Source organism: Antechinus flavipes, chromosome 2, assembly GCF_016432865.1.
Source record: "Antechinus flavipes isolate AdamAnt ecotype Samford, QLD, Australia chromosome 2, AdamAnt_v2, whole genome shotgun sequence".
NCBI classification, from domain to species: Eukaryota; Metazoa; Chordata; class Mammalia; order Dasyuromorphia; family Dasyuridae; genus Antechinus; species Antechinus flavipes.
Window position 1 is genome coordinate 260,209,788 of NC_067399.1, and position 27,858 is coordinate 260,237,645.

Sequence of the window (27,858 nt, forward strand, 5' to 3'; positions counted from 1 at the left end):
GAGGTCAGTTTCTTGGGTATGAATTGAAACTTCAGAGTTGTTTTGATTTGTACCTCTATTTTAAAAATAATCTTATTTGATTTTTCTTATGCAGCATGACAAATATGGAAATATGTTTAGAAGAATTGCACATCTTTAACCTATATCAATCAGATTGCTTGCCATCTTGGGGAGGGAGAAAAATTTGGAACACAAGATTTTGCAAAGGCGGATGCTGAAAACTCTCTTTGCATGTATTTGGAAAAAAATAGTATTAAAACTAATCTTATTGGTTTTTTTTAGTTGTTTTTACATATACATCTCACAAAGTATTCTTAAACTGTACTTGTTTAATCTATATTGGATTGTTTGCTGTTTAGGGGAGGGGAGAGAGAGAAAAATGTGAAACATATGATTTTGTGAAGGTGAATGTTGAAAACTATCTTTGCATGTATTTGGAAAAATAAAAAGCTATTATAAAAAATGAATTAAAAAAACAAAACAAAAACCCAAAGTATTCTTCTCCTCTGCCTCTTCTAGAGAGCCATACTTACAAAGTATTTTTCAAAGGAGTGTGGAAAAAGTTTCACAAAACTTATCAAAAAAGAAGTATATATAATGTTCCCTCATACTGTTCATCCTCTACCTCAGTAAAAAATGGCTTCTTTTTATATCTCTTCTTTGGGAATAAGCTTTGTTATTATAATTTTTGTATCAATCATTTTTGATAGTTTTCTTTTTTGTTTCTTTGTTGTGATTATTGCAAATATTGTTATTCTGCTACTGCTTTACTATACTTTACATAAGTTCATATCAGTCTCCCCATGCTTCTCATTATACTCATCATTTCTTACAGCACAATAATTATTCCATTTCATTAATGTACCACAACTTGGTTTGGCATTTCCCAAACATCGATCATCTATTTTGCTTCCAATTTGTTTCTATTACAAAAAAATTGTTGCTATAAATATTTTTTGTACATGTTGTTCATATCATTTCACTTGTGTCTGTCTCTTTGTGACCACATATTGGGGTTTTCTTGGCAAAGATACTGAAGTTGGTTTCCCATTTTCTTTTGTAGTTCATTTAACAGATGAGGAAATGGAGGCAAACAGGATGAAATGACTTGCCCAGAGTTGAATAGTTAGTAAGTGTCTAAGGTCAGATTTAAACTCAAGGAGACGAATTTTCCTGACTCCAGACCTGGCAGTCTATCCACTGTGCCACCTAACTTCCCCTCTTTTGTACAGGGACTTTCTTTCTATCATTGATCTTCTTAGGGTCTATGTCTAGCAGTAGAATTTTTCTGAATCAAGGGATATTTTAACAATTTTATTTTATTATTCTAAATTACTTTCTAGTATCAATCCATGGCTTTACCACCAATGCCTTAGCATGCCCTTCCCCCCCCCCCACTTTTCCCCTCCAACACTGACAATTTCTATCTTTTGTCATTTTTTTTTTTTTTTTGCCAGTTTACTAGTTGTAGAAGTAGTGGTAGAGCTCTGCAGTCAGGAGAACCTGAATTCAAATCCAGCCTCAGACACTTACTAGCTATGTGACCCTACATAAATCACTTAACCCCAACTGCCTCCAAAAAAGATCCCAAAACACAGTTTACTGGATGTCAGTTGAAAGCTCAGAGTTGTTTTGATTTTCATTTCTTTTATTTCTAGTAATTTGGAACAATCTTTAACATAGTTGTTAATAGTTAATTTTTTGAGAATTATTTGTTCATAACCTTTGATCATTTAGCCATGGTTCTTGGATTTATGAATTTGTGTTAGAGAGGGAGGAATTTTAATGAGTATGAAAATCATTATTCGTTCTTTCCCACATGACTCTTTTTTTTCCCTCTCACCACCTGTCCTATTTTTAGTACCTGCAGGGATGGTGGTAGGCGGATCAGTTGGCTCCCAAATCATGAGCTCCCGGTTACTGATGCTTTTGAGCTGAACCCTTTCCCGCAGTTCCACACTTATTCCTGTCTGATGTACCATAAGATCTCAACTCTTTTATTCTAAGTGCGGAATCTTTATCTTGAACAGGGACCACTTAGCAAAAAAGCAAAAGCAAAAACAAGCAAACAAACAAACAAAAAAAAACAACCCCAAAACAAACAACAAACAAACAACAAAACTTTGGCTAGATCAAAGAGAACTTCCCAGTAGTGAAAGAGGTAAGGGATGGATATTGAGATATTACAGAAATTGCCAAATCTTTTTTCTAAAACAGCAGACATTTTATTACAACATTGTAAGTGTCGTGGGGGCACACACCTATCTTTTATTTATATCTCTTTTTTCCCTCTCCATCCCACTTGTACATAATGCATAGGCTATAATATAAAAGCAATTTAATGTTTATTTGTTGAATTACCTTCTCCTTTTTCTGCATTTGTTTGAGTAGCCCGAGGGGATAGAGGAGATAGATAGTCTCAACCACAGAGTTAATGGTACACAGTGGTTAGAGTAGTAGGCATGGAGTCAGGAATTTTTCTTGTACGGTCATTTCAGTTATGTCTGTCTCTTTGTGAGTTCATTTGGGGGTTTCTTGGCAAAGACACTGGAGTTGTTAACTTTTTTCTTCTTTAGTTCATTTTACAGATGAGGAAATTGAAGCTAAAAGGGTTAAGTGACTTGCCCAGGATCACACAGATAGCACCTGAGGCTGATTTGAACTCGGGTCTTCCTGGCATTCTATCCACCAGGCTGCCCAGCTGCCCTACTTCTGGCTCAGACACTTAACAACTGTGTGATCTTGGGCAAGTCACTTGTTTGCCTCAGTTTCCTCATCTGTAACATGGGGATAATAATAACACCTATCTCCCAGGTTTGTTGTGAGGATCAATGAGATATTAATTGTCAACTGCTTAACATAATGCTTGACACATAGTAAACACTATATAAATGTTAGCTATTATTATCAGTCCTCCTCCTCCAAACCTTGGGGCAGCTGACAGAATCTAAGACTAAAACATCATTTTAGAGACTTCATAGTAAAATTTCTTCTTTGTATCCTTGGGGAGACCCTGATCTGAAGGGAGGTATGGTCTCTATGTCCTCAAGAAGGCTAAAAAGGAAGGCAACATTTTAAAATATAACTAATGTAAGAGCAGCTGTAATCTTGGAAATTGTAACATGCCTGATGAGGACACACTGATTACAGTGTTAATTTTAATGCCTAATAGCAATTATTGAGAAAGAAGCATTCAGTAGTAAAATGAGTCAGTGTGTGTTTGCCCAACATTGTCCTTCAGAGAAGCCAGCCTGGATCTAATGGCTGGCCCCCTGTATTTTAGACTGAAACACTCTCTAGATTACTAAATAGGAAATTAATTCATTGATCTCCCACAATTTGATGGAAATAAATTATTCTAATATATAATACCTTTGATTTGGTCCACTATTCACCACTGGCCTGGTATACAGTGGGAAAAGAGTTGAATATGGACTCAGAAGACCTAGATTCAGATGCTGGCCCTCCTAAGGGGACATAGCCAAGCAGAACAAATAGAATACCTTTAAATATTTCAACTCTACTAAAATGTCCCCCTGAGACTTCTCTTTTCCAGGTTAAACACCCCCAGTTTCTTCAACTGATCCTCTTGTGTCAGGGGCTCTTAACCACCCTGGTTCACCTTCTCTAGACACTTTTCAGCTTATCAGTTGCCCTTCTTGAAATGTCTAGTCTAGAACTGAACACAATACTCTATATGAGATGTGACAAGGACAGAGTACTGCTGTGATATCATCTCCCTATTCCCAGAAGATAGGTCTTCTTAATGCAGGTTTTTTTGGCTGACTCACACAGAGCTTGTGGTCCACTAAAACACTCACATTTTTTTTTTTAATAATAGTTGCTCTCTAACCGTACTTCTCCCCTCTTGTACTCATGAAATTGATATTTTTGGATCCAAGTCTAAGACTCTGCCTTTGGGTCCCACTGAGTTCCATCTTACTGAATTCTTGCTTATTTTTTGCTCCCAGCTTAGCCAGTATGTCACCTGTCCCTTCCAATTTTGTATCATCTGCAAATTTGATAAGCATGTTATCTATGCCTTTATGTAAGTCAGTGATAGCAATGTTGGGATAGCACAGGGCCAAGCACAGATTCCCTGGGTCATTGCATTTGGAGACCTCCTATCACATTAACATTAGATCATAAACAATGTCTCTTTGAATTTGAATCTATACAACCAGTCAATTCTGAATCCGTTTTGTTTGTACAGTATAAAATCCATTTCTCTCTACAAAAATAATGTTTTATCAAGAGTTTTACTACAGCATGATGAATATGAAAATATGTTCAGAAGAACTGCACATGTTTAATCTATATTGAATTGCTTGCTGTCTTGGGAAAGGGACAATGGAAGAGGGAGGGAGAAAAATTTGCAACATAATAGGCTTTGCAAAGGTGACTATTGAAAACTATCTTTGCATGGAAAATAAAATACTATTTTTTTTAAAGAGCTTTGCTTAAATCTAGATAAATCATATCCATGGCATTCCCTTCCTTTATTGGTTTAGTAATCTTTTACTAAAATAGGGGAAAAAAAGTTAATCTGGCATGACCTGTTCTTGATGAAGCCATCCTGACTATAATCATTACTTTTCTATCTAGATGGTCAGCAACTATCTCTTTAACAATCTGTTCTCTTTAATGATTAGATCTCAGAGTTCTCTTCCAGCTCTAGATCTGCCGATCAGTAATCTTTTCTCATGAGCAAATTTAACCACCAAGAGAACTGGCCCATGATGTAGTCACACACTTATCCCTGCTACTTCTTTCAGGTGTTTCTCTTATTGTAAAGTAATAAATGGGTATCTGGTTTATAAATCAATCTCTTGTGAGTTTTACTGGGGATACTCATTTCCTCAGAGTATTATCATTCCTAGGGGAACTGAAGAAATTGAATTTCTGAATCTGCAAAATTTGAGTATGAGACCCTGGACTCCAAGGGAAACCACTGCACAGAGGTATCCTTGGCACAAAATGAACAATTGGCTGTTCTTTTAGCTAAAACAAGGTCCCATTTTCTCTTCCCCACTTCAAGAAATTCAGACTCAAGTTCTTGATAATCTGAATTTATTGTCCCCTGAAAAGAGATCTGAGGTAAGAATCCCAAGCAGCCTTTGTGGGAAAATGTTGAATGGAACCAAGATGGCCATACTGAGAAACAGATAAGAGCAGGGACCAGGTGTCTCCAATTCTCTAGCAGCAGATGGACAAAGATGGAGGTGGACTTGGTAGAGGGAGCCGAGGTGGGCTGTAGACTGTGGAACTTGGGATATCTGAGAAGCAGCCAGAAATGGAAGAATGAGACCTAGAAAACAGGGGAGGGCTTAATGAGGGTCTGGGTGCTAGATTGACATGTTTCAGAGGTGACACAGGAACAGAAAAAGACTGAGACAAGAAAAGGGATAGACACAGACAAATAAGGGACAGAGAGATGGGGTACAGAGAGAACTAGGGACAGAGGCAGATAGGAGACAGAGATGGGAAGGAGAAGAGAATAGGGAGGAAGCCACAAAGAAAAGGATACAGAGATACAGTAAATGGAGAGAAAGAAAATGAGAGAAAATGAGAATAAAGTTAAGAATAGTGATAGGATAATGAGACAGCAAGGGAGAATTGGTAGTCAAATACAGAAAGAGAAAATATACAAGGAATAATAAGTGTTAATGACTCATATGTCTATATCAGAGAAGAAGAAAAGTAAAGAAAGACCTTTAAAGGAAGAAGGTGACATGGAGAAAAGAAATTGCAGAATAGAGAAGAGGGGAAGAGGAAAAGAGAGGAAAACGTGGAAGAGGACAAGGAGACAGATCCTAGAATTCTTCTCCCTGGATAGACAGAGGTGGGTGCTTGGGGCTCCTATCACTTCTATGCCCAGAAGGCCCAAGCCCTCTCGTAAACATCCTTTCCTTCAGCGTTCCTCTAGGTCCAGGGGGGCTCATACTCACATCATACTCAGGTCTCATCACTGATACACTTCTCTGGGGCAGGTGAAATTTGGGAGGAAGGAGAGAAATAGAAGTTGTCACTGGGAGGCAGGGACAGCTCTCTGGCCTCCAAAGACATATTTCCTCCCATCCCCAACCCCATACACCCCACCCTAGATCTTACCATCTTTGTGAAGGAAGAGAAGGAATTCATCAGAGAGGCCCAATGCTTGGGCAAATTCAATGAACTTTTCCTTTGGCTCAGATCTGAGTTCTTTTGTTCTCCCTATAGCCAAGGCGGGCAACAAAGCTTCAGTCCTGAGGTTTTCTCCCGGGGTTCAGCTCCTCAACCTATTTCTGCCTCCAATACTCATCCCAGTCCCTCAACTTTGTCTTGAGCTCTAACTGAACCCTGTCCTAAGAGACCCACTCACATATACTTGGGGTCCTAATCATCAAGAGAAGGCTCCAGAAACGGTGCAAGAACCATGGGGGAAAGAGCCACAGCTTGAGAGTCTAAGATGTGGGTGACATATTGCCGAATAGAACTTGGGGCTAGTGACTATGTGGGGGCTAAGTCCCACCCTCTTTAAATGGAGGTCATGTGGTCCCAGTGAGGGAGATAAGGACTCTGTGAAAGAAGGGAAAGGGGTCAGTCAATCCACAAACATTGATCAAGCACCTACTGTGCTACCAGTCACTGCATTAAGTAAAACCATCAGTGAAAGGAAGGGGCTCAGCCAAAAAATGTGGGGGAGGCACATTGTTATGATCTCTTTTGAGGAATTATAATAATAGTTCTTTCTCTCCTCTGTGCATGTATGTACACATATACACATATGTATATATGTACACATATCACACATATGTATATATAACTCTATATACATGTATATATTATACACACATAAATATCTTTTTAAATAACCAGTCTTTGTGTATTATTTTAAAAGTTGCAAAGCACTTAACATGTTATCTCATCTGATCCTCACAATCCTGTAAGATAGATTCTATTATTATAATAATATCCATCATCATATAGTAATGTTGTTATATCTATTATTGCTACTTTATAGATGAAGAAACTGAGGTTGTGAGAGGTTATGTGACTTTCCCAGGGACACACAATTAGCAAGTTTAAAGGCAGGATTTGAACATGTCTTCCTAAAACCAACTTTAATGTTATATCCACTATACTATTTAATTGCTGTATATATTATATATGTATATTTATCTATATATAGGAGTTAAAATACATATATATGGCTGTATATTTATATAGATATATACATATATAAAACATATACATGTATATATAGCATGTATACACATAGCATTGCATATATATTTATATATATGTGTGTGTGTGTATCTATAATACCTAAGTGTTTGTATGTATTTTAAAGCTCACAAATCACTTTCTTCTCTATAATCCAGGTATTGTTCATTTTATTTAATGGATGGAAAAATCGAGAATTTAAGTGATTTGCCCACTGGCAGTCAGTTAGTAAATGGCAATATAAGGACTTTTGTTTTCTGACTCCATATATTCCACCAGATTGCATCTGACTATGGGAAGCAGTGGCTGATGGGGGAGAGGGGCTCATGAAGGGGAGGGAGCTCAGGGATTCTTTCTTCCTTTCTCACTCTTGCCTCCCACTCGGGAATTCTTTTGGGATATGGGAGGAAATAGCCAAGGATGCCCCCAGTAAAGGAATTGGAAAAACAACTAAAGACATACCATATAGACTTGCCATGAAGTTCACCTTGCTCTTTTTGACACTGAGAAAGAATAGTATGGCAAACTCGTCGTAATTGGTCTTCACCACTCTGAACACATACTTCTTAACACCATAGGCTGGTTCCAGTGAGAGAGGGTGGGACGTGGTCAGAGACTCAGAACTCAGGAGGTCTGGTCCCCATCTGAGGCCCAAGATCGCCTCTTTTGACAGTGCTCCATCAGAGGGAGAGGATGACACTAGAATCCTCAAGCCAACCCCAGGCAGAAGATGTTATTGGGCAAAGTCCCTTTCTCAGCCATGATCCCTCCACCTGAGCAACTTGCCTGAGAGGTCCCCACACTTACCTTTAAAATTGTCCAAGGCAAATTGACCTGGTTGACCCTTTGGGACAAAAGTCCTGAGCCCAATATCACAGGACTCACCCCTGGAAAAAGGAATGGGATGGGGTATGTGTATGTGTGGTGGGGTCCGCCACCCTCTGGTTTCCCAGATACCAGAGTAGACACTTATCAGATCACTAAGTAAGACACATGATGGGCCCCAGTGTAGGTAAGATGGAATCCTGGAGCTCGAGGGCTTCAGGTGCTTGAAAAGAAAGGGGAGCAGCTCTTTCCCCTGCCCTAGCCTCCTCTCTCCCCCCAAGTGCATCCCTCACTTGATCAGATTGGAGATAACTCTGTAGCTGTGGTCTGCTTGTAGCTGGTACATAGTAGCATACATCTTATAGTGTCTCAGGCTTTCAGTGTTGATGTTTCTCCCTGCCAGGCCGATGACGTACCATTTCCCTTGGAACTGAAGGAAAGGCTGGTGACTGGAGGTCCACAGGAACAGAATGCTGACCCTATGTACCTCCTGTGCTGGTCTAGCAATTATTTTATAGCACCCATATGCAGTACAACCCCAGAGAAGCGAGAACCTGAAGTGGCCTAGTGGTAAGTGAGTAAATGAGGCTAGACTAGAAAGAAGAATTCCTTGGGTTCTGTGCTGGGTGGAGATACATGTCTTCCCTACAGCAGGTAGAGAGCTCTTTATCACCTAAGGCTGTTCAATGCAATTCAACAAACATTGATGAAGTACGCAATATCTACAAGAAGCTTTTGCTAAAAGTATGTTTTTAAAAATGCAATGAAAAATAGTATAGTCCTTGAACAGATCTCAAGGAATATACAATCTACTATTAGGAAAAATAATTCAAGATAGAATATGAAAGGGAGAGAGGGGAGGGCTAGACAAAGTACCCTGAGAAGAGAGGAATAAGAGAAGACTTTTAATTGGGTAAAAGCAGAGAAAGCTTCCTAAAAATTGGTCTCATGACATGAGTCTGACCTGTGTGGGATTTTTATGGATTGTTACCATCCTGAATGATAAGAAAGGTATACTGTGGAGCAGAAGAAAGAACATCATATTTGGCCTCAGGAGACTTGGATTTGAGGCTCTGCATTGTAACTTACTATCTGTAGTAAACCCCTTGGCTTCTTGGGTCCTCAGTTTCCTCCTCTTTAAAAGTGAGGAGCTGGAAAAAGATGGTCTTTGAGGGGCATCAACCAACAAGCATGTAGCAATCACCTGACATGTGTTAGGAATTATGCTACATGCTAGGAATACAAAGACAAAGGTGAAATAGTTCCTGCCCTCCAGAAATTTATGTTCTAACATGAACACAAAGTAGATACAAGATTATTTAGGAGTTTCTCCTAGCTTATGGCATTCTAGGTCCTGTGTCTGCCTTGAACAATTAATACTCATGCAAAGACTCCAAGACTGTGGAGACCAAATCTCCCCCATCCAATTGGTAGCTTCCCCAGGGCTGAGATGTCTCTGACAGAGCTGGAATCAGAACTTTGATCTTCTGACTCTTTTTTCTTTCTTTCTTTCTTTCTACCACACACCTGTACTTGTTGTATAGCTCTTTATCACCACTCTCCCTTCCCTTCTCCCCAAGTGTTATAAAACAGGAATTGACATAAAACTGCACCCCCACTCCCACCCTACCCTTCTTATCACACCTATAGTTCTAGAGGACTTACCTTCTTTGCTTGGAAATCGAACTGCAGAGGAATTTTTGATAGGACTGGTGCAGAATTCCGGAGATGATTATTTAGGGTCCCAAGCAGGATCATTCCTGTCCACATTGGACTAAAAGACATCTTTCTTCCAGTTGGTTGTATCACAGGGGAGATCCTGAGGAAGTGCTGAGGGCTGGACCTGTTCATGTATGGAAGAAGGTACATGAAGGACTTGGCTTTTAATGGGCCCAGCTTGGTGCCTGGCCACTAGTCAGTTAATTCATTCATTGCTATATTTAGCAAGGGTTATCAACTTGTACAGCTAAAGCTTATCCCCCTTTCTCTTCCTGGTTAGTATTTCAAAAGATGGAAAAGGAGAGAAGGAGAGCATGAAGGTTCTGTTGGTGGGGAGAGGAGGCAGAAGAAAGAAACTGAGAAGAAGACTCCATGATGATTTCTTCCCTAGATCCTCCTATTTTTGTGTCCCTAAAAAACAGGATAGTTTTGGGTACTCTATTTACCCATTCATTCCAGCAAGTATAGAATAGACAGAGAAAATGTAGCTAGAAGACCAGAGAGCCACAACCAGTCCAGCTCTGAACTTTGGGGGTTTCTGCTTCTGTTACTGTTTTCCTCTTCAGGAGAGAGGTCAAGTGATTTCGTTCCACTTAAGTAATTGGGTAGAATCCATCCATTATCAGGTACCTGATGAGAAGCCAAGAAATACCTGTCTCTGCCAAAAGAAGGATGGGCTCTCTCTCAGAGCCAAAGAGAGGAGTGTAGGAGGACAGAGTGGGGAGGCTGGCAGGTTAAAGGAACCATCTTCTTTCATCGGCATAAGAATGTGGTGTCCCTAGCACGGAATGTTCTGTGTTCTGGTCCCCAGGCCAGTGGGATAGGATCACCAAAAATATTGTTTAGAGAAAAGTATAGGTCTCCTGCTCTAGTCAAAAGCCTCCAGATTTTTGGCACACAGAGAAATGGGGTCCTCTGAGTAGAAATTCCAATCTAGAGGGATGGAGCGAAAGAAGTACAGAATGCCTTGGCATTCAAAGCAGAGCCTGTCCAGCTGACAGGACATCCCCTGGGCAGGAAGAGAGAACTCATATCCACTCATTCCCAGATGGTCCACGTAAGGGGCCTGGCCTAAATGAACTTTTAAGGTCCCCCTCAGCTCTAAATCATCTGTATCCTGTCTCTATGCTCATGGCCCTACAGGGGATGTAGCACGTGGACCCCCGAGTAGGAGGTGAGGGTGGAGTCCTTAGTCATTGCTACCCCTTTAGCTCCAGAGGTGTCCTCAATTTTGCTCAGAACAAGCCCAGAAAGGAGAAGGGCCAGTCTGGAGGTAAGTGTGACAGTGAGAGTTCAAAGCCGCTCTAACCTCATTGCATGATCCCTACTGTTAGCTTAGGCAGGAATATGATCAGCGGGAAGAACTCAAGCCAGATTCCTACCAGGCTGCGTGAGGAGGGGGCAGCAGATGGGTTCCAGATGGATCCAGATAAACATTATGACAGGGCAGTTTTATCTGGAATTTCACAAAGGTTGGGGAAAGGGTAAGAGGTTGGAATTCTTCCTCACAACCATCACCCATCAGAGCCCAAATAGGACCCACTTGGTAGAGGTTGCAAAGTTATAGAATTATACACTAGATTATCATATAGGCCAGAGGTTCTTAAACTGACATCTATGGAATTTTACATTTTTGTACTGTTTTGCTAGCTTTTCTCCTTTGCTTTACCTTGAATTTATTTTTGAATAAAAAATATTTTTTTCAATTAACAAGCATTGTCTGTTTCTCTGGCTCTCTCTCTCTGTCTCTGTCTCTGTCTCTGTTTCTCTCTCACATCACCCTCCTCAGCAAGATGATGGTGGTGGAAACCAAATCCTGCAACAAACACACAAGCAAAATGCATTTCCCATCTTCACCATGTCCAAAACTTAATATGTCCTGCTTCATTTCCAGTCTATCACCTCTCTATTAGGAAATGGGTAGCATTCTAAGTCATTAGTCCTCTATTTTAATCAGTGTTTTTAACTCTTTCAAAATTGTTTGCTTTTACAATGTTGTTATTATGGTATAAATTGTATCCCTGACTCTACTCTGTAACAATTCAAATGAGGGGATGCCAACTACCCTCATCCCTTCCTTGTGCTTTCTAGTTATTGGGATAACCCTCTTGTTCTTCTACTTCCCCCTTTTTTTTCTAGCCTTCCCTTCTCTCCTTTCCTTTATCCTTTTAAAATGATCAAAACATATCAAAAACACTACCAGGCCCTTCAACTCATTTGAATTCCCCTATGAACCCAGCTGATATTAAAGTTCTGAAAGGACATTTGTATCATCATTTTCCTCCATTAAAAGCAAAGATCATCCTTTATAAAGGCTTTTCTGATTATCTACTAGTATTTGTTTTTATGTTCTTTTTATGCCTATATTTGTATTTCTTTTTATATATATATTTTATAATAACTTTTTTTTGACAGAACCCATGCCAGGGTAATTTTTTACAACATTATCCCTTGCACTCGCTTCTGTTCCAATTTTTCGCCTCCCTCCCTCCACCCTCTCCCCTAGATGGCAAGCAGTCCTATATATGTTAAATATGTTGCAGTATATCCTAGATACAATATATGTTTGCAGAGCCGAACAGTTCTCTTGTTACACAGGGAAAATTGGATTCAGAAGGTAAAAATAACCCGGGAAGAAAAACAAAAATGCAAGCAGTTTATATTCATTTCCCAGTGTTCTTTCTTTGGATGTAGCTGCTTCTGTCCATCATTTATCAATTGAAACTGAGTTAGATCTCTTTGTCGAAGAAATCCACTTCCATCAGAATACATCCTCATACAGTATCGTTGTTGAAGTGTATAATGATCTCCTGGTTCTGCACATTTCACTTAGCATCAATTCATGTAAGTCTCTCCAGGCCTCTCTGTATTCATCCTGCTCATCATTTCTTACAGAACAATAATAACATTCATATACCACAATTTACCCAGCTATTCTCCAATTGATGGGCATCCATTCATTTTCCAGTTTCTAGCCACTACAAACAGGGCTGCCACAAACATTTTGGCACATACAGGTCCCTTTCCCTTCTTTAGTATTTCTTTGGGATATAAGCCCAGTAGAAACACTGCTGGATCAAAGGGTATGCACAGTTTGATAACTTTTTGGGCATAATTCCAGATTGCTCTCCAGAATGGTTGGATTTGTTCACAACTCCACCAACAATGCATCAGTGTCCCCAGTTTTCCCGCATTCCCTCCAACATTCATCATTATTTTTTCTTAGCCAATCTGACAGGTGTGTAGTGGTATCTCAAAGTTGTCTTAATTTGCATTTCTCTGATCAATAGTGATTTGGAACACTCTTTCATATGAGTGGTAATAGTTTCAATTTCATCCTCTGAAAATTGTCTGTTCATATCCTTTGACCATTTATCAATTGGAGAATGGCTTGATTTCTTATAAATTTGAGTCAGTTCTCTATATATTTTAGAAATGAGGCCTTTATCAGAACCTTTACCTGTGAAGATGTTTTCCCAGTTTGTTGCTTCCCTTCTAATCTTGTTTGCATTAGTTTTATTTGTACAAAGGCTTTTTAATTTGATGTAATCAAAATTTTCTATTTTGTGATCAGTAATGGTCTCTAGTTCATCTTTGGTCACAAATTTCTTTCTCCTCCACAAGTCTGAAAGATAAACTATCCTATGTTCCTCTAATTTATTTATAATGTTCTTTATGCCTAGATCATGGACCCATTTTGATCTTATCTTGGTATACTATATTTGTATTTCAAAATTTCTACTAAGCTTAGGTCTTTTTAACAATAATTTTTGGAAGTCTATTTTTATCTCTCTTTTGCTTTTTAGAATATTATATTCTATGATTTCTCCTTTATGAGCAGTAACTGCCAAATCTTCTGTAATCCTGACTATGGCTCCACAGTGTTTAAATTCTTTCTTTCTAACTTACTGAAGCATTTTCTTTTTGATCTGAAAGCTCTGAATTTTGGCTATAACATTCCCAGGAAATTTCAATTTGTCATTTTCTTCAAGTTGGTGGATTCTTTCAATTTTAATTTTATTCTTTAATTCTAAAAGACACAAGCAGTTTTCATTTATGATTTCTTGAAATATAAAATATAGCTTTTTTTGGTCTTGATTTTTAGGTAGGTTGATAATCCTTAAATGAGCTCTCCTTGATCTGTTTTCTAGTTCAATTGTTTTTGATATTTGATAGCTTTCATTTTCATTTATTCCTCAATCTTTTGACTTTGTTTATCAGATGGTCTCATGGAATCGTGGACCTTTCTGATTTTTAGAGAATCTGTTACTTGGGTGAAGTTTTATAACTCTTATCCTAAGATATTCATTCTCTTTCCAAGAGTCACCTCCATGGCTTTCATTTCTTTCAAAATTATTTCCCTCTATTGTTTTCATTTAATATATAATATTTCATATTATATATATAATTTATAATATCATTTGTACTCATTTCTTCCAAGGATTCTTACTGATCTTGTGGCCAAACTGTTTATTTTTAAAGCTTTGCTTAAAGACAGGGTTTTGGAGTTATTCTTCTCTTCTGAGTTTGTCTTGGGCATCCTTATCATCCATATTCTTTTTGGTTTAGTTATTTTTCTAGTGATCTGCTCTGGGCACCCTGACATTGCTGAACTATCTTGGGATTCTTTTGGGGCTGAGTTGGGATTCTGAGAAACACCCTGACACTGCTTCACTCATGATGGTGACTGAATCTATGATCTCCTCTGCCTGATTCTAGGCTGGGTCAATTGGGTGCTGAGTTCATGTTTCTAGCTTCTGAAACAGTTGAGCTAGGCTGAGTCTAAGACTAAAGTCAGTTCTGGGAATCTGTGTGTTGCAAGATTAGCTAGGAGCCCTGGGCATGAAGTCTGAGCTCCTGATCCTCTGAGAAACTCTTCACTTTTGTGCTTAGTGGCTAGGTGATTAGCTCTAGGTATTCTCTGCTACTGTAGCTTAGAACTGGGCATTGAGTCTAGAATCCGAGTCCACTCCCATTCCAGAAATCCTGTCCCAATCACTTGTCTTTAATCAAATTTATGACCTTGGACTAGAAAGATATCCAATGGTCCCTCAAGTTCCTATTTACTATTCTGGCCTTCTTAGAATATTGCAGTGGGTGAGAGGAGTTTGGGGCTGTACTGCTTCCTCCCATTCTTCCATCTTGGATGGTTTCAGGAGCCGAGAAAACTGTATTTTAACATAACAACTTTTCCTAGCAATCCTATATAATTATTTTTATGCATTTAAAAACAGCATTCTGAAAGAGGGGTCCATGCATAGGCTTTTCCAGCTTTCCATGACTCATAAAAAAGGTTAAAAACTCTAGACCAAGTTCCATTTTTGCAGATAAAGAAGCAGGGACTAGAGAAGGGTAAGTGATTTGTCTAAGTCTGAGACAAGGAGACAAGAGAGCAAAAAGACTTGGGCATGAGTCCAGAAGCTCTAAATAATAGTGGTGTCAAAGGAAAGAAGCTGATAAACAATTTCATAGCTGGAAAGAAAGCTGTATCTACAGAGTCATAGTATCTGACAGAATTCAAAGGACATTAAGGAACTCTCTAGTCTAATTCCTTCATTTTATGGATGAGGAAACTGAGACCTGGAAGAAGTGATTCACACATAGTCAGCTGGAGGAGAATCCAGTTCAGAAACCTGTGTCTCCTCATTCCTGTCCCAAGACTCTCTGCCCACCATACCACACTGCTTCTTCATTTAGTGTCTCATTCTGGACAGAGAATAGCCTGTGACTCTCCACTTCCTTGTGTACCAAGGTACACAGCTATTTCTTTCCCTTGAGTAACTTGGCTTTCTCAACCCTATGCCAGTCCCTGCTCTGGATCTTCTGCCATCTTATCCTTTTTCAAGGCTTCAAGGACAGGGACTCTATGAGAAGGCATATGATATCTCAGGAATAAACTGTTTCTTCTTGGGCTGAATAAATACAGTTGCCACTAGGAGACCTTGATCATTCTTCCTAAGGAATCCTGAGAGAAAGAGAGATCTGTGAGCAGATGTATCAACCCCCACTACTCAAAGATTTTTTGTTTCTTTTCTTTTAAACAAAAGGCTAAAATATTTGCCAAAATAGGGTATGTGTGTATGTGTGTACTTGTATTTGTGGCCTTTGCTCATCCTTTCTCAGTGACTAGAAATGATGAGTCAGAAAGACAATAGCCTAAGAGGGTTATAGGGTCTACAAGATGTTGGATATGAATTCTAAGACAGACTATGTCAGAGAGAAATGAGATAATCGAAAAGAATTCCTCAGGTTTGACAGGAACAATTTTAATGAAAAAAAATCATCTTCTTACCCTCCTGTCTAAGTCCTTAGATGACTTTTGGACTTGAGAAATGCCTTCAGATATTGGGCACCTGCCCCCAAAGGCTGGAACCTATTGGAGTCACCTGGAAATCAAGTTCCATGCTTGAGTCAGGAGTCAGTAAAATCAGAGGCCATTGGAATTAGGGTCATTGGATTAGAGGATTGGGGAAATAATGGGGTCAAAGGTCCAGAGAAAGCACCAGTCCCAGAATCTTGGGAACCAGTCCCCGATCTCTGAATGGGCAGTAGTCATGATAGACAGCAGTCTGGAAGCAGCTGACAAGTCGCCTGCCCTCCCACTGAAGGGGGTACTGTGCCAGGCCCCGGCCTCTCCATTCCAACTCAGCTTTTCATTTCTGCAACACAGAAAACAGACTGAGAATTGTGGGCAATTGTAGCCTACGCCTCCACCACCCAGAACCCAGTAAACCTGTAACTCTAATAGTTTACATTCATATAGTGCTATAGTATGCACCAAGCACATTCTTCATCTCAATCCTGTAATTAAAGGATGGAAAGTATTGCCCCATTTTACAGATGAGGAAACTGGAGACTTTCTGCTCAAAGTTCATATCAGAGGCTTCCAACTCATATGCCTCTCAAAAAACTAACATGAGAAACAGTGAGATGAATAGTTTTTTAAAAATCACACAAGAAAATAAAAATCAGATAAAACAAAGGAGAAAAGTGGAGAACATTGATACAATGGGGAAAAAATAATGAGGAGGTGAAGTAGTAAAAGTACCAGCAGGACTACAGATGGAAAAAGAACAGTGTAAACTGTCCTCTAAGACTGCTTCAATTTGAATAAATGATGCATTTAATTTGGACATGAATTAACACCATTATGAAAATCACAACAGTTTAGAGAAAGTAAAAAAAAAAAAAGTCAGGGAAACTGAGGCTAGAATTAAATTTTTTTAAAGGTCTGAAAGAAGTAATTGGATCAAAAACCCAATTAAAGAAGGCTTCTCATAGCAAGAATCAGGACTATAGGGTAACACACCCTAAAGTAGAAAAATAACATTGGAAAATTATTCAATTATTGAAAGAATTGGAAAATATAGCCTCAAGTTACAGCCCTGGAAGGTAGGTCAAGACACAGCAGCAACTCCAAATTTAGGAAAACAAAAGAACATGAACACCAGATTTCAGGAAATTGTTCAAGAAAACTTTCCAAAATTAACAAAAATAAGTAGACATCTACAAAGAGAAAGCATTCAATGGAGCTCACTGAGGAAACTGAGGCTCCAGGAGGTTTGCTGATATATATCCAAGGTCACACAGCTAGTATCTGAGTTCAGAGTAAGGTCTCTCAAATCCAACATTAGAGATTTTTTCTTCTAAACCATATTGATATTGTTGAGCTCCTAGAAAATGAAAGGCTATCAGTCCCTATGGATATAATAAGGCATTACATGGGATTGTGTGTTTCAGATAAAGGGAGAAGCTAACCATGCATGCCCATTCTCCTGGTTGGGGATGGTCCTAGATGCCTTTTTTGTATGTTTCCTATTCCTTATTCCCAATCCCAACCCAAGGCTGCACTCACCATCCAGGATCTGGAAGTCATGGGAGGAATCGCAGAACCCTGTGGGTGTAGAGGTCAAAGGATCAGGCCATCTGAGTAGGCACAAAGGGTGCCATGTTACTGGGAGTACCCATTAAAAATCTTTATAGTCTTAGTTTCTGCCCAAATAGAGGGAAAAGGAAAAGGGAAAGGCAGAAGTCAAGTCAGGGTTAGAATCACTAGTTGTCCACTCAGTCAAAGGCTCACAGAGTTAAGAGCTGGAAAGGACCTTAAAAGATAATATTGCTTTCATTTTACAGCTCGGGAAACTGAGTTTTAAAGAAGTTGTGATACCCCTAGATATAAAGGGAGATGTCATAAGCTAGTTAGAAGAGCAAGGACCATATTACCTATCCGATTTATAGATGAGAAGAATTTGTGAATAAACAAGAAATAGAGAGCTTTGTGGGATATAAAATGGATAATTTTGATTGCATTAAACTAAAAAGGTTTTATACAAATAAAGCTGATGTAGCCAAGATTAGAAGGAAAGAAGAAAATTTGGGGGAAATTTTCTCAGATAGTTCAAATTTATAGAGAACTGAGTCAAATTTATGAGAGTATGAGTCATCCCCAGTTGATGAATGGTCAAAGGATATGAACAGGCAGTTTTGGGAAGAAGAAATCAAAAGAATTACAATCACATGAAAAAATATTCTAAATCATTATTGATTAGAGAAATGCAAATTAAAAGAATTCCGAAATACCATCTTACACCTATTAGATTTACTAAAAGGCTAGAGGGGAAAATGACAAATGTTGGAAGGGATGTGAAAAATTTGGACACTAATATACTGTTGGTGGAACTCTGAACTGATCCAAACATTTTAGAGAGCAATCTGGAATTACGCCCAGAATTATAAAATGGAATATAATCTTTAGCTCAGCAATACTACTATTAAGTCTATTTCCCAAGGTGAAAAAGGAAAACTATTATGTTATAAAATATTTATAGCACTTCTCTTAGTCGTGGCAAAGAATTGGAAAGTAAAGGGATGGATGTGGGTTAGGGAATGACTAAACAAGTTATAGTATATGATTGTAATGCAATACTACTGTACTAAAAGAAATGACAGCATGAAACAGTGCAGAGTGAAATGAGCAGAACCTACAAAATATTATATATAGTAACAGTAATAAGTGTTTGAAGAATAATTGTCAGCAACTAAGATAGTTTGAATAATATGATTACTCAAATCAACTACAAAGGATTTAAAAAGGAAAATGCAATTTACCTCCAGAGAAATAAATGATATATGGAAGTATGCATTATATGGTTCCATATATATTTATATCAAATGTTGGCCTTCTCTAATGTAGGATTAGGAGAAAGGGAAAGAGATAACTTGAAACTCCAAATATAACTAAAAAAATAAAATTTAAGAAAAGAGAGAGGTCCCTTCCAAATCTGAAGTTCTATGAGCCTGTGGCCTGAGAAAGCCTAGAGTATAAGAAACTGGTTTCAAGAGCTAAGCCAATAGGAAGGTAACATGGGTGGGGAAACTCACCATAAGTGGGGAAATAAAAGATGAAGTCTTCACTTAATGTGGCATCAGTGACTCGTTGCTCAAACTTGCTCAAGACATCATCGCTAACAGGGAAGGATCTAGCTGCAGGGGAAGAGATGAAGTGGTTCAGGGAATGAGTTTCTGGAAGATACTTGGGCAGACTAATCAGAACTCAATTTTTTTTTCTGTTTCTATGTCAGTACAGATATCAGAGGTTAGGGACAGAGATGGGAGGTACATGAGTCTCAGCTCTTGGCTCTCTCTTTCTCCACCATCCTCAGTGCTGCTCTCTGTCCCATGGCCATCTCCAGCCCCCTTCTTACCATAGAGCTTTATGGAGAATTGCTGGTCCCTCTGGTAGTATAAGATGGCATATTGGCGGTAATCTGTCTCCCCCACCACTACTTCCACACCACGGCTACGTCTTCTTCTACCTAGGAACAGAAACTGTCTTCTCACCTTGGATCTACTGTCTTAAAAAAGGGGATGAGCACCTGCCCCAGGACCTGAAGTCAGCAACTTCTAAATTCAAATTCCACCTCAGACACCTACTAGCTGTAACCCTGTTTATCTCCATTTCCTCTCCCATCTTCTCAATATCTAGGGTGCATCTCCCAGAATTCAAACACCCACTACTATCCCTTTCTCTTCCCATCACTTCCTTCCAGGTAGGACTCATTAGAATTGAGTCAGGACCTAGGACTTCTCAATTCTGGGCCTCTTAATCATTGTTGCTCTCTCTATCCCTTCCCCTGATGCCCACTCTTACCTTGGAGATGGTATCTGCCCTGGAGCTCAGTAGGCTCATATTTTTGTTTGATTTGCCAACAGATCCCATCCCTAAAGAGCAGATATATTAGGACTTCAGAGATAAGGAAGGCAACTTGTCACCCTAATCCAAGGGTTACTCAAAAAATACCTTAAGTTAGATATTAAGGAACATTGAAGAATAAGATCTCAAGGGAGATTGGAAAGGAATACAGAGGAAGAATAAGAATTATCTGAGCAGATAACCTTTCTGAGTCTCAGTATCCTCATCTGTAAAATGGGGGTAATAACAGCACCTATTTCATATGTTTGTTATAGGATGAAATGAAAAGATTATGCTAATATGTAAAGTCCTTTTCAAATCTTAAAGTTCTTGCTATTATTATGATCATAGTATAGAGGCGATCCTGGATTCTTGAAGGCTATATCAAAGGAATTTAACTTTTTAAAAATAATATTTTATTCTTCCAAACACATGTAAAGATAGTTTTCAACATTAATTAAAAAAAAAAAACTTTAAAACTAGTTTTCTTCTTCCCTCCTTTCCCTCCTGCCTCCCCAGCCAATCTTTTGATAGATCCTATCAAGCTTGAAAAACGTTAAGTTTGGACCAGGTAATGACTGCATTTTTTGTATAAGGACTGGTTTCAAAAAGTTTTTTGAGGCTCCTTCAGGTTGGCTGCTGGGATGTTTGATTTTTTCATTGTGATGTTTAGTGTGGAAAGAGCACCCACTTTGGTAAACCTATATTGATAAAAGTATTGGAGTAATAATAATAATAAAAACAGTTATTTTTTTAACCTATTGGATACTAAGCAAGACATGAATTAGTGGGTACAATTATGTATGAAAAGTTCTTTGTGTCTTTCATGGACTGGAAGATGAAAAAACTCCAAAATACAAACACAGAGCTTAAAATATTTTGGAGAACTCAACTTGACTAGAGCCAGATCATTATCATAGACTGAACTATTGCCCACAAGTGCCTGGACTTAACATTGATTCATAAAAACTCAAGAACAATTATTTTATTTATTATTATTTTATTATTATTATTAAAAGACTTTTTATGTTATTAATTTATTATTATTATTTTTAAAAACCAATGTTTTTTTTACTAGATGCCACTAGGTATGTAGGAGCAAGGTTGATTTTTAAATTTTTAGCATAAGCAATTACAGGTTGGAAATCAGCAAACACCAATACTACAAATCAGGGTTTGAATTGTCATCTTGTTGATTTTCTAGAGCCTAGACTTAAGAAAATGATGGTAGAAAAGTTAACAATGTAGACTAAACATAAAAATGTGTCCTGCATCCTTAATAGATGAAGAATTGGCTGCTAAAAATTTGTCAGCACACCCTATATTCATGATTTTCTAGCTGCAGGAAAAAAAAGTTTTTAAAATATTAAGACTTGGGGCAGCTAGGTGGTGCAGTGGATAGAGCACCAACCCTTAAGTCAGGAAGACCTGAGTTCAAATCTGATCTCAGATACTTAACATTTCCTGGCTGTGTGACCTTGGCCAAATTACTTCATCACAAATGCCTCAGCAAAAAAAAAAAAAAAAAAAAAAAAAGATTGGAGGGGATTAATTTGGAGCTCAAAATCTTACAAACGAATGTTGAAAACTATGTGTAATTGGAAAAAATAAAATACTATTAAGTGCAATTTTTTTTAATTGAGGCAATGTGCAAAATACAATGTGCATCTTGAATCTGGATGCTAATAAATCTACCTAAAGAGAAATGATAAACCCCTCCTGATCCCACTTCATTACCTTGGCTTAAGACAGGCTTGACCCAAGAGAGATATAAGTATCATAACTCTTCAGAGATATAAGACATAATTGCCTCTCAGTTGTTTTAAGTTTTGGGGGATACCCTGTGACTCTGTGTGTATGTATGATGTGTGTTCATGAAAGCATCTAGGTAGTGAAGACACAATAACTTGGAGTCAGGAAAAACTGAGTTCAAATTTATCTTAACACATTTGCTAGTTGTATGACTTAATTACTTTTTCACAGACTGCCTCAGTTTCCTCATTTGTAAAATGGAACTACTATCACCAACTAACTTCCCAGCGTTGTTGTGATGACTCCTGCCTTGCAAACCTTAGGGCCTGTAACAATGCTTTATTGTCTTAGGAAAAGGTACTTGCAGGATTAAGACTGCAGAAGCAACCTCAGAAACCATATACTATAATATCATCATTTTACATAAGGGAAATTGGGACCCCGAGAGAGGAAGGCTTTTCTTTCTAGTGATCCAGGGAGCAAGTCCCGCATCCTTCCCATATCATAAGTAGGAAACACCATTAAACTCACATCCCTCTGTGTCAGGCTATCTCTGTGCGGTTACTCACAGTTTCCTGAACGTGCTGACAGCCAGGGCTGGGCCGGACACGGCAGCCTGAATCCGCGTAGCCTCTGACCTGTGGCTAGCCTCCAGAAGGTGGCTGCACTTGGAGGCTACCGCCACCAGGAGCCATGTTCCTGAAAACTGAGGGGACAAGTGGACTGGGACTAGAGAGCCTTGACCACGACTCCTAGGTTAGGGAACAGCCTCAGGGTAGCTAGGGGGCCAGAGGGGAATGAGGAACTCTCCAGGTGGAACAGGCAGAGGAAAACCTTCCCTCTAACCTCTTCCAGTTGTTAAGAGCACAGTGTTGATGGGACAGAATGAGACAAGATCCAGAAGTCTTAGGGTAGCTTACAGGTAGACAACAAGACTGAAGGTATTTCTGCTCAATTTTGGGGGATCCCTTGTTCTAAAGAGGCCTCTGAAGCTTCATCTTGGAGAGCCCTTGTTCTAAGGAGGCATCTGAAGGGTCATCTTGGGGAGCCCTTGTTCTAAGGAGGCATCTGAAGGGTCATCTTGGGGAGCCCTTGTTCTAAGGAGGCCTCTGAAGCTTCATCTTGGGGAGCCCTCGTTCTAAGGAGGCATCTGAAGGGTCATCTTGGGGAGCCCTCGTTCTAAGGAGGCATCTGAAGCTTCATCTTAGCTTTGGCTCTGGGAGTCATTGGGAAGATCCTACTTGGGGCAGGGGGGGTCTTTGAGTTTTTTAGGGCAACCCCACCTCTGCTTCTCTCTGTATCTCCCCCTCCCCCATGAAAATGAAAATGGAGAGGGCCCCAACTCTGTCTCCTCACTTTCCTCACTGCCCTACCTGATCAGGGTCAAAGTTGGCCTGAGGTTGGATTTTGTCGAGGAGAACCAGAGGTGGTGGGGGCTTCTTCCGTCTCTGAGCAGAAGTGCCAGGGACCAGGAGCAGAGGGAGGAGAAGGGCAGACCTCAACAGCAGCATGGTGTGAATGAGAATGAGAACTAGTGGTAGGAGGAGTGGTCTCAGAGTCAGGGAAAGGCGGATCAATAAGTCAGAGTCCATCTGTCTGCATAGCAGGGCCTAAATAGGTCAAGGGGAGGAGGGAGAGATAATTCACCAAGGGGGGAACCTCCATTTTTAGATCCCTTGCCTTTGGGGAGTCCCTGGTTTGAACCCTGCCATCATGAGAAATGCACAATATTGTAAAAAAAAAAAAATGAATGTTTACTTGTTGATTGATTAAAACAGGACTGTAGAAATGAAAGATCATTTCCTTTAGTTCAGCTAGGTGATTTGAGCGTGGGATCTGGAGGACTTCAGGAAAACTTGAGTTCAAATTCAGTCTTAGATACTTACTAACTGTGATTCTGGGCAAGTTACTTAACCTTTCATTTCAGTTTACTCAACTGTAAAATGAGGATAATAATAGGATCTATTTCATTTGAGGATCAATAACTTGTTTCTCTTAAGTCATTAAGTACTATAGTTAGTAAATTATATTTATTTTAGCAAGATTACATATATGCACATACACATAAATTTGTAGCAGGGTAGAGAAAAGGTTTGCATCACTAATTATACAAGTATAGAGAATTTCCAGTATAAAAACTTGCTCTGCCAATGCATATCAGATACTCAGCATCTTGACGATAGTTGCAGTGTTAGAGACAAAGGACAATAACATTAAAATTATAACACATCCAAAAAGAAATGGAAATACATATGGTCATTGTAAGGAGACTGATATTTGAGGAGCAGTAAAAAAGTATAGCATGTAGGTAAGGAATGCATGTCCAGAAAAGATTAGTTGGTGAGAATGAGAGATAGCACTGGACAGTCAGACAAATGCATAAACAAAATGAGGGAAATGAGCAGAACAAGGAGATCATTATACATGGCAACAAGAAAATTATATGATGATCAACTCTGATGGACTTGGCTCTCTTCAACAATGAGATGATTCAAACCTATTCCAATTGTTCAGTGATGAGGAGAGCCATTTACACCCAGAAAGAGAATTATGGGAATGAGTGTGGACCACAACATAGGATTTCCACTCTTTTCTGTTATTGTTTGCTTGCATTTTTGTTTTCCTTCTCAGGTTTTTTTTTCTCTTTTTCTAGATCCGATTTTTCTTGTGCAGCAAGGTGACCATATAAATATGTATACATATATTGTATTCAATATATACTTTAACATATTTAACATGTATTGGATTACCTGCCATCTAGGGGAGGAGTTGGAGGGAAGGAGGGGAAAAGTTGGAACAGAAGATTTGGCAAGGGTCAATGTTGAAAAATTACCCATACAAATGTTTTGTAAATAAAAAGCTATAATGATTTTTATAAAAAGGGGGTGGGGTGGGGGAGGGAAAGAGAATTCCCAAGTAAGGAAATTCCCTCCAACAAAGCAGATTAGTCTGGAGTTGTCTAGATCCTGGAACAGTGAGAGATGAGCTGACTTCTCCAAGCCAATGCGTGAAAGAGGGAGGACAGAGCTTCCATCTCCAATGTTAGCTTTCTATCCACTACTACATCACCCTACTGCTTAAGTTGAAAGTAAAAATATCATTGTGACTATTTTATAAATGAGGAGAGTAACATTCAGAATAATAAAGCAGAAGATTGCCAGACTTTTATGTCTTAGCAGACAGTCTTTCAAAAGTTAAAAAAAAAAAAAAGTTATTTAAAAAAAAATATTTCTCTAGTGGCCAAACTTCTGGTGATGAACATCTCTGAATTTGCCTTGCAAGACAATCTCATGCCTAGTTCTTGACCAGCCCAATTCTAGAATCCTTTCCAGCTCACTTAAGTCTATTTGTTCCCTAATGGAACAGCCTTTAAGAACTTAAAGTTATCTCCGTGACAGGATTCAGTTCAATTCATTAAATATTCATTCAAGGTCTGATATGAGCAAGCAACAGAGAAGCTAAAGTATATATGAAAGATATTATCTTCAGGGAATTTATAATCTCTCAACAAGGTATCAGAGGAGGACTTTGACTGAAGCTGCTTATATTAGTGGCTGAATTCATCCATTTGACAAAGATTTATTAACCACCAAGTCCTGTGCTCAGCACTGAAGGAGAAAGAAAATTTACAAGTTCTGGAATTGAAAATTGAAGGGGTGCCCATCAATTAGGGAATGATTGAACAAATTGTGGTATATGATTGTGATGGGATACTATTGTGCTGTAAGAAATGAAGAGTAGAATGATTTCAGAAAAACCTGGAAAGATTTATATGAACTAATGTATAGTGAAATGAGAAGAATCAGGAGAATGTTATAATCACAATCCTGTAATGACTTATCCATTCTCAACAATACAATGATCCAAAACAATTTCAAAGAACTAATGATGGAAAATGCTATCCACATCCAAAGAAAGAAATGATAGAATTTGAATGTACATGAAAGCATACTATTTTCACTTTTTAATTTTTTTCATGTTTTTTTCACAACATGACTCATTTGGAAATGTGTTTAATTGCACAAATTTAACCTTTACCAAATTGCTTGTCATTTTAAGGAGTGGGGAAGGGAAAAAGGAATAAAATTTTGAGTTCCAAATTGAGTTTGAAAAATACTAATTTTTTTAAAAGAAAGAAAAATCATGGATTTAGTTTATTTGGAGAATACATATAAACAAAATAACTATAATATAAAATGTTTTATGATTAATTCATAAAAGAGGAGACAAAATGTTACGTGGATGTCTAAGGTGAGAGGAAGATCATTTCTGACCAGGGAGGGTTTCATGCTTAAAGGAACATTTGTGTTAGACTTCTAAGAATGGGCAGAAATTTTTAAAAATTGTACAGAGTAGTCCATTATAAATAAAAAAATAAGGGTTTAAACTTTAAGATTAACTTCCTTGTCTATGTTATACCTATATATCTCAAGCAGCTATCAATAATCTAAATTAATAGTTCAGTGATCCTAACAATCAGAATTTCTTTGTGATTTAGTATAATATTTAGCTATTAATATGCTGTATCCTATAATTTAAAATATTATCAAGTTCATTAAAATTATACTATATATATGCATAAACAAAATGTATCATATTCACTAGTTAACTAAATAAATGTTACTTCCATTTTCAAAGACATATTTCTGTACTTTAAAACTTTAAAAAACCAACCTGCAGCACGAACAGGCTGCACCACCTATTCTTTGATTCAATACAATTTTCTATCATTCAAATATTTTGAAAAGTAATTCTTGGAGACTGAATGTAAATCCACACATGTTCACTTTTTTCTTTCTTTTTATTCTACTTTTTTCCCCTCATTTTCCCTCTTGTTCTGATTTTTCTCTCCCAATAGGATTCATAAAGAAATGTATATTTTTAAAAAATGGAAAAGTAATTCCATCACCAAACTCTTCAATTTCATACACACAATACGTGTCCTTTTTTGAATTGCTAAACAATTGACCATGTATGTATGCTTAATATAGTTTGTCTGAAGAAATGTTTTCTAAAGAGATGGGTAGGAATTCAACAAGCAAAGGCTGAAAGGGGTATGTGTGGAACATTTCAAGCAGAAGTAACAGTCTGAACAGAAAGAATGAATGAATGAACAGAGACTTCCAGGTCAGAGAAAAAACATGAAATGGTGCAAGGAACACTGAATTTAGATTTGTGGGATCAGGTCCCATCACTTGTCTGGGCCTCTGTTTGCTCATCTATAAAATGAGGAGTTGAATTGGATAATTCCTCAGTCCTTTGCGGCTCCAACTCCAGTTTCTGTAGAAGCCTTTGCTGGAAGCCTTCTAATGTAGTCATTGGATGAGACACAGAGACATGGTGGGAAAGAGCTGGGGGTTTGAAATCAGAGAGCCTTGGTTCAAATTCTGTTTCCCTTTATTTTATTATTATTATTTTTTTTTGCTTTGGGCAAGTGACTTGCCCAGGGTCACCCAGCCAGTTAGTGTTAAGTGTCTGAGATCAGATTTGAACTCGGGTCCTCCTGACTTTAGGGCTGAGGTTCTACCCACTGCGCCCCCTAGCTGCCCCTCCTTACTTTATTTTTGGGTGGGAGCCTGCCTAGCAGACATCATGGATAAAGACATGACCTTGAAACAGGAAAGATACACCTTGGTCCTGCCTCTGACCTTACCGGGCAGCTAGAAGGCATAGTAGACGGAGCACTGGACCTGAGTTCAAATCCAACTTCAGACTTACTAACCCCGTGAGGCTGAGGAATTCACTTAGCCTCTGTTTTTCTTAGACTTCCCCATCTGTAAAATGGGGATAACAATAGCACCTGCTTCCTAGAATTGTGATTAGGAGAAAATGAGAGTGCACTGTATCTCTGAGTGGGTGGTACTATTGCAAACCTTAAAGCTCAGTTTGTAAGACCTACAGCTGTTATCGTTATTAGCTCTGTGACCTTGGGCAGATCACCCAATCTTTCGGTTTCAATTTTTTGACCAGTACAAAGCATGGATTGTACTAATTGGTTTTGAAGGTCGTTATTGCTAAGAGTCAGGCCGCCCACGGCTCGGGAACGTAACCTTGCTGCCTCCTGGTGGCCGATGGCAATCATGGTTGGGGAAAATGTTCCGTCTTGTGCAGGCGCAGAAGAGCAGGGAGCCGAGCACGAGAACCAGAACTGCTAGAGCCTGGGA

General features: G+C 38.7%; 2 protein-coding genes across 8 annotated transcripts; both read right to left on the bottom strand.

Annotated features, from left to right (window-relative positions):
- Positions 1–1,436: 1,436 nt before the first annotated feature.
- LOC127549120 (neutrophil gelatinase-associated lipocalin-like) lies at positions 1,437–10,314 on the bottom strand. 7 transcript variants are annotated; one of them, XM_051976941.1, is made up of 8 exons: positions 10,197–10,314; positions 9,697–9,874; positions 8,325–8,461; positions 8,014–8,093; positions 7,669–7,785; positions 6,112–6,213; positions 5,949–5,981; positions 5,054–5,276 (listed from the first exon to the last, which is right to left on the bottom strand). In XM_051976941.1, the coding sequence occupies exons 1-7, from the start codon at positions 10,202–10,204 to the stop codon at positions 5,956–5,958; spliced, it is 648 nt and encodes a 215-aa protein (XP_051832901.1). In that variant the 5' UTR covers positions 10,205–10,314; the 3' UTR covers positions 5,054–5,276; positions 5,949–5,955. The 7 variants fall into 7 exon arrangements, 6 of the variants coding, with proteins under 6 accessions (XP_051832896.1, XP_051832897.1, XP_051832898.1 ...); XM_051976940.1 differs by having other exon boundaries at positions 5,054–5,308; XM_051976936.1 differs by lacking the exon at positions 5,949–5,981 and having other exon boundaries at positions 1,437–5,308.
- A 5,681-nt stretch (positions 10,315–15,995) lies between these two features.
- On the bottom strand, positions 15,996–27,835 carry C8G (complement C8 gamma chain). The gene is made up of 8 exons (XM_051976942.1): positions 27,745–27,835; positions 23,068–23,304; positions 22,264–22,400; positions 19,901–19,971; positions 19,455–19,565; positions 19,132–19,233; positions 17,606–17,644; positions 15,996–16,409 (listed from the first exon to the last, which is right to left on the bottom strand). The coding sequence occupies exons 2-8, from the start codon at positions 23,284–23,286 to the stop codon at positions 16,396–16,398; spliced, it is 693 nt and encodes a 230-aa protein (XP_051832902.1). The 5' UTR covers positions 23,287–23,304; positions 27,745–27,835; the 3' UTR covers positions 15,996–16,395.
- Positions 27,836–27,858: the final 23 nt, after the last annotated feature.